Source organism: Buceros rhinoceros, unplaced genomic scaffold (genome assembly GCF_000710305.1).
Source record: "Buceros rhinoceros silvestris isolate BGI_N320 unplaced genomic scaffold, ASM71030v1 scaffold17920, whole genome shotgun sequence".
NCBI lineage: Eukaryota > Metazoa > Chordata > Aves > Bucerotiformes > Bucerotidae > Buceros > Buceros rhinoceros.
In genome coordinates this window covers 4941-5510 of record NW_010388072.1, presented here as the reverse complement: position 1 = coordinate 5510, position 570 = coordinate 4941, and the positions used below count along the sequence as shown (strand labels likewise).

The 570-nt window shown below is 59.5% G+C and overlaps 1 protein-coding gene across 1 annotated transcript in view; it reads right to left on the bottom strand.

Moving 5' to 3' along the window:
• Positions 1-570, bottom strand: part of LOC104500988 (leucine-rich repeat-containing protein 32-like) — a 3111-nt gene that overhangs the window by 518 nt on the left and 2023 nt on the right. The window contains exon 3 of the mRNA XM_010144726.1: positions 12-490. Within this exon, the coding sequence (XP_010143028.1) occupies positions 12-490 (479 nt within the window). The remainder of the gene's footprint in view (positions 1-11; positions 491-570) is intronic.

The window sequence follows — 570 nt, the reverse complement described above, 5'->3', positions numbered from 1 at the left end:
GGCTGCGGTACCAGCTCGCGAGCTTTTCCAGCGTCGTCAGGCTGTTATTGCGAACATCCAGGCTTTCCAGCGGTGAGCAGGAAAGACCCGTGGGCAAAAGGCTCAGATTATTGCCCGAGAGGTCCAAGACTTGGAGTGTGCCCAGGCAGGGGAGCTCTGCCTTGCTGTCACCCATCTGGTTGCCCCTCAGAGAGAGTTTCTGCAGGGAGAGCTCCAGTCCCACCAGGGCTTCCTTAGGCACAAACAAGTCCTCGTTCCCCGACAGGTCTAGGGAGAGCAGCGAGGTCTGGTCGAAGGCGTAGGGGAGCAGCCTGGTGATGTTGTTCTTGTAAAGACTCAGATGCTTCAAGCGAGGCATGTTGTAGAAAGCGGTGCAGGTGCCTGCCAGGGCTGGCACGTGGAAGCCCCCTCCCACATTCCCTCCCCGATCTCTCCCACAAGGCTGGAGGCTGTTGGAGCCCAGATTGATCGCTTCCAGTTGAGGCAGAGACTGGAAAAACCAGCGCGGCAGCACACGGATGGCATTGTCGTGGAGGTCCAGCGAGCGCACGGAGAGGGCAGGTGAGTGGT